At 48.5% G+C, this 6,000-nt stretch overlaps 1 protein-coding gene across 1 annotated transcript; it reads right to left on the minus strand.

Annotated features, from left to right (window-relative positions):
- Window positions 1–4,317: 4,317 nt before the first annotated feature.
- Window positions 4,318–4,979, minus strand: LOC147091587 (histone H4-like). Its single transcript, XM_085976560.1, has 2 exons — window positions 4,948–4,979; window positions 4,318–4,597 (listed from the first exon to the last, which is right to left on the minus strand). The coding sequence occupies exons 1-2, from the start codon at window positions 4,977–4,979 to the stop codon at window positions 4,318–4,320; spliced, it is 312 nt and encodes a 103-aa protein (XP_085832686.1).
- Window positions 4,980–6,000: the final 1,021 nt, after the last annotated feature.

Genomic DNA, 6,000 nt, shown 5'->3' on the forward strand with positions numbered 1-6,000 from the left:
TCCCCGGGCAGCAGGAGGCGGATGCCGGTCTGGATCTCCCGGCCGGGAGGAGATGGTCTGGCGTTTGGGGTAATGGATCAGGCGGGAGGCCTCACAGGCGATGCGCTCGAAGATGTCGGTGATGAACGAGTTCATGACACTCATGGCCTTGAAGGAGATGCCGGTGTCGGGTCGGGGTGGGCCTGCTTCAGCACCTTGTAGATGTAGATGCTGTAACTCTGCTTCCTTGTCTTCCTGCGCTTCTTGTCGCCTTTGGCCCGCTTCTTGGTGGCCGCTTTCTTCGGCCCCTTTTTCGGGGCGATGCCCCTGGACGCCACTTCAGGCCTGATGAATGGACGCGAGGGGTTGTGATGGAGAAAGTCTCCCGGACGCGCTATTTAATAGCTAGCCGTATGCAAATGAGGAATCAGAAAGTGAAGGATTCCTATTGGTGAACCAGCGCATAAGTATCTATTGTGAGTTAGGAACAAGGGGTGCCACCTGGCCAATCAGAAACGCTCATGGTGTTGCAGCTGGTTTCAGGCACGTGGGGGAGAGTCTCCACATGGCTGCAGCTTGAAAAATATATTACAATAGGAAAATACTGCGGAAGCTGAAATAACAACAGAAAATGCTGGAAATACTTGATGAAGGGTCCCAGACCTGAAACGTTAACTCTGTTTCTCTCTCCACGGATGCTGCCTGGCCAGCTGAGTATTTCCAGCATTTTCTGTTGAAAAATGTATTTTTGGTACCATAAGTTGCCCTGTTAAATTGCAGACTGCTTGCCCAACATTGATCCAGCTGAATGTTGGGAAGACCGGTCCCCGCCACTAACTGCGTCCCCACGCCACCGACTCCCTCCCTCTCCCTGGGCAGCTGGCTGAGCCAGACTGTTCGCAACCGTGGTGTCATATATGAACCCCCACCCCCCTCAGATGAGCTTCCGACCACATATCCACGCCAGCACTAAGACCGCCTATTTCCGCCGCCGGTACATCACCCAACCCCGCCTCTGCCTCAGCTCATCTGCTGCTGAAACCCTCATCCACGCCTTTGTTCCCTCTAGACTTGACTATTCCAACGTACTCCTGGCCGGCCTCCCACATTCCACCCTACGTAAACTTGAGGTCATCCAAAACTCTGCTGCCTGTGTCCGCACGTGCACCAAGTCCCGTTCAACCATTACCCCTTGTGCTCGCTGACCTACAGAGGCTCCCGGTTAAGCAACGCCTCGATTTAAAAAATCTCATCCTTGTTTTCAAATTCCTCCATGGACTCGCACCCCCCCTCCTCCCCCACACACACACAAAGCTAGGTGGGCGTGTGTGCTGTGAGGAGGATGCCGAGAAACTCCAGTGTGATTTGGACAGGTTGGGCGATTGGGCAGATGCATGGCAGATGCAGTATAATGTGGATAAATGCGAGGTTATCCACTTTGGTGGCAAAAACAGGAAGGCAGATTATTATCTGAATGGCAATAGATTGGGAAAAGGGGAAGTGCAACGAGACCTGGGTGTCCTTGTGCACCAGTCGTTGAAGGTAAGCATGCAGGTGCAGCAGACGGTTAAGAAAGCAAATGGTATGTTGGCCTTCATAGCGAGAGGATTCGAGTAAAGGAGCAATGATGTCGTGCTGCAGTTGTACAGGGCCTTAGTGAAACCACACTTTGAGTATTGTGTGCAGTTTTGTTCGCCTTATCTGAGGAAGGATGTTCTTGCCATGGAGGGAGTGCAGCGAAGATTCACCAGACTGATACCTGGGACGGCAGGAATGACGTATGAGGAGAGATTGGGTCGATTGGGCTTGTACTCACTGGAGTTTAGAAGAATGAGAGGGGATCTCATTGAAACTTATAAAATTCTAACAGAACTAGACAGACTAGATGCAGGAAGGCTGTTCCCGATGGCGGGGAGTCCAGAACCAGGGGTCACCGTCTACGGATAAGGGGTAAGCCATTTAGGACTGAGATGAGGAGGAATTTCTTCACCCAGAGAGTGGTGAACCTGTGGAATTCTCTACCACAGAAGGCAGTAGAGGCCAATTCATTAAATATATTCCAGAGAGCGTTAGATATATTTCTTAAGGCTAAAGGGATCAAGGGATATGGGGAGAAGGCAGGGACAGGGTACTGAGCTTGGATGATCTGCCATGATCTCATTGAATGGTGGAGCAGGCTCGAGGGGCCGAATGGCCTACTCCTGCTCCTATCTTCTATGTTTCTATGTTTTTCTATGTTTCTACCGTTATTTAATTAAGTTAAATCCGCTCTACCTCTCTCCGCCTTTAAAACGCTCCTTAAAACCTCCGTCTTTCTGCCCTAATATCTCCCGATGTGGCTCGGTGTCAATGTTTGTCTGATTACTCTCCTGTGAAACGTCTTAGGACGTTTCACTACATTAAAGGCACTATATGAATGCAAGTTGTTGTTGGAATACCTAGACCAGGCAGATGGATCATGGAGACCTGGGATTATCGACAGCAGCATGACTCGATATTTCATCCATAAACCACGCCTGAAATCAAATATAAAGAGGCACATTCTTTGACAACGATACACATAAAACATACCATAGTCACGCTGAAGCAAAGATTCTGCTGCTTGAACAGGTCTGGGAGGGTGGAGGGTGGGGGCTGTCCGATTGCACAGCGCTACAAAGGTATCCATTATAGTGGTATGCTGCACAGTGCATAATTATGCTCTCAGAAGACACGTCACCATGCAGTAGTTGGGACAGGAAGGACAGTCAGGATCGACAGAGACTGAGCTCACGGCTGGCTGCTCCACCAGACTGGCGGCAAGGAAGACAAGCCCAGCAACTTCTAATGGACAACCATTTCAATTTGACATTCAAAGGTCACTTCAGCACCAGCATTGCTGAACTCATGTTCCCAACGAAACTGATGCACCAAACCCATCCACACCATTATGCTCTACCCAACCCCGGCCATCAAACATATCAATCCCATTCATTTCCTGCTACAGAAATGTGCCCCAGTAAGAGTGAAAACGTGATTCCAATAAACAGTGCAGGATTCATTATGAATTAATGCCTCCTTATCCCACTGCTTCTCTGTGTCCAGCGCATCTCCAACTACCTAATGTAAGCGACCTGATGGACGGGACTGAATGTTTACTTGGATACAGATGACTCTTTACCTCCTTCTGCTGGGCCATAAGATTGCCCTGTTAATGCTGCATCTAACACTGCAGCGGCTGCCTGAGATTGCACTCTCTGGCTCAGTAGGATGGCAAGGATACAGCAGAACCCCGAGCAACAACTCCCTTCTCCAATATATCCAAGTTTGCTGATGATACAAAGCTGGGTGGGAATGTAAGTTGTGAGGAGGATGCAAAGAGGTGTCAAGGGGATATAGACAGGCTAAGTGAGTGGGCAAGAACATGGCAACTGGAATATAATGCGGAGAAATGTGAAGTTATCCACTTTGGTAGGAAAAATAGAAAAGCAGAGTATTTTTTAATTGGTGAGAGATTGGGAAATGCTGGTGTTCAGAGGGACCTGGGTGTCCTTGTACACGAATCACTTCAAGTTAACATGCAGGTACAATTAGGAAAGCAAATGGTATGTTGGCCTTTATTACAAGAGGATTTGAGTATAAGAGTAAAGACATCTTACTGCAATTATATAGGGCCTTGGTGAGATCACACCTGGAGTATTGTGTACAGTTTTCGTCTCCTTACCTAAGGAAGGATATACTTGCCATAAAGGGAGTGCAACAAAGGTTCACCAGACTGGTTCCTGGGATGGGGAGATTGTCCTTTGAGGAGAGATTGAGGAGACTAGGCCTATATTCTCTAGAGTTTAGAAGATTGAGAGGTGATCTCATTGAAACATACACAAGTCTTACAGGGCTTGACAGGGTCGATGCAGGGAGGATGTTTCCCCTGGCTGGGGAGTCTAGAACCAGGGGTCAGTCTCAAAATAAGGGGTCGGCCATTTAGGACGGAGGTGAAAAATTTCTTCATTAGAGGGTTGTGAAACTTTGGAATTCTCTACCCCAGAGGGCTAAGGAGGCTCAGTGATTGAGTATATTCAAGACAGAGAAATAGATTGTTTAATATTAAGGGCATCAAGGGATAGTTCAGGAAAGTGGAGATGAGGAGGTGGAGCAGGCTCGAAGGGCCAAATGGCCACCTGCTGTTCCTGTTTCTTATGTTCTTATCTGTGTCTACTCCTGCCACGCCCCTCATTGTCAAATCTCGCAGTGAGGTTTACCAGAATTTTTACATTTCACAGACCTCTTGTCGATTGAATGGGTGGCTATTAAAAGAACCTTTTTTCTTTGGTTCAGATCCATAATTTTAATTTAATCTTTTCAACCACCGAATCCATGGAGTGTCCGCCCCTGGTGTTTCAGCGCGTACACCACGTCCAGGGCAGTGACCGTCCTGCGCTTCACGTGTTCCGTGTAGGTGACCGAGTCTCTGATGATGTTCTCCAGGAAGACCTTCAGCACACCCCGGGTCTCTTCGTAGATGAGATCGGAGATGCGCTTGACGCCACCTCGCCGAGCCAGGCGGCGGATGGCGGGCTTGGTGATACCCTGGATGTTGTCACGAAGGACTTTGCTGTGCAGCTTGACTCCACCTTTCACAGAATCACAGAAACCCCACAGTGCAGATAGAGGCCATTTCGGCCCATCGAGCCTGCACCGACACATATCCCACACGATCCCCATAACCCCTACACCAACACATATCCCACCCTATCCCTGTAACCCCATGTATTTAATCCCCCTAACACTTAGGGTCAATTTATCATAGCCAATCATCCTAACCCGCACATCTTTGGACTGTGGGAGGAAACCGGAGCACCCGGAGGAAACCCACGCAAACACGGGGAGAATGTGCAAACTCCACACAGACAGTCACCCAAGGCCGGATTCGAACCTGGATCCCTGGCGCTGTGAGGCAACAGTGCTAACCACAATGCCACCGTGCTGCCCAGCCCCTTGCCCCCTTTCCCTCTGCCAGTCATAACTGAAACTTAAGCTATTGCAAAAGAAACAACCCCAGTAATTGAATTGGGAATAAGAGTTTTGGCGCCGCACACTCCTTTTATACAATGCTGGCAGACCAGGTTGGAAACCCATAAATGGGCGGAGTCAGGATGAAAATGAGGACTCCTGGTTCCTTCTCAAGTAGCCGATATTGAACTGCACCCGTGGGGGAGATAAGCAAAATACTGCGAATGCTGTCAAACCTGAAATAAAACAGAAACTGCACGGAATATACACAGCAGGTTGGGCAGCACCTGTGGAGAGAGAGAGAAATAGAATCGATCTTCCTTGTGCCAGACCTTGTTTTGGACACAGTTTTGTCTCCTTCAGCTGTGCTTTATTGAAGTCCTTCCCAGTTTTTATCTCCCATTACATGTTTCGGTCCTTCCAGCAGATGGCTTTTCCATTGTACCACTGCTTCCCCCCCCCCACCCCTCCGCCTTTGTGGGGTGTTTCCAGTTCACCCGGGTTTTCACAAGTTAACAGGGGTGGAGGGTGGGGGTGGGGAGATGCCTTCAGTTAGATGCAACCTGGATGAAGGCAGCCTAGACACCTCTTTCACAGAGTGTTGTAATCGCTGATAAGCACAAAGTTTTAATATAATAATGACTGGGAGATGGCTACTCTCCGAGTCCTCCTGACCCTCAGACTTGAGCACCTACCAGCAATCAGTGAAATCCCAATTGTGATCTGAGGTGAAACCTTTGCTTTAGAAAGTAGCTCCAGGGGTTTCAGAATGCAAGGGCCACTGTATGTGCGTTGTCCATCAGCAGCTTTACCAGCACAAAAATTAATCAGAAGAGCAAATGACAGAATAAACAGCCACTTGCCAATATACAGACAAGACTACTAGGAATCATTCCTAATAGAAATGTTACTCCATCTCCCCATATTTCCAATTGCATGTGATCACTATGGTTTACAATACTAATCAATCTTTGCTAGATAGGAAGGTCTATGGATGCAACATTAATATTTTCTGGTCTATTTCTCAGTCAT

The sequence above is a fragment of the Somniosus microcephalus genome, unplaced genomic scaffold (assembly GCF_052327205.1).
Source record: "Somniosus microcephalus isolate GS21.2 unplaced genomic scaffold, FLI_Smic_1.0 unresolved_chr3, whole genome shotgun sequence".
Lineage (NCBI taxonomy): Eukaryota > Metazoa > Chordata > Chondrichthyes > Squaliformes > Somniosidae > Somniosus > Somniosus microcephalus.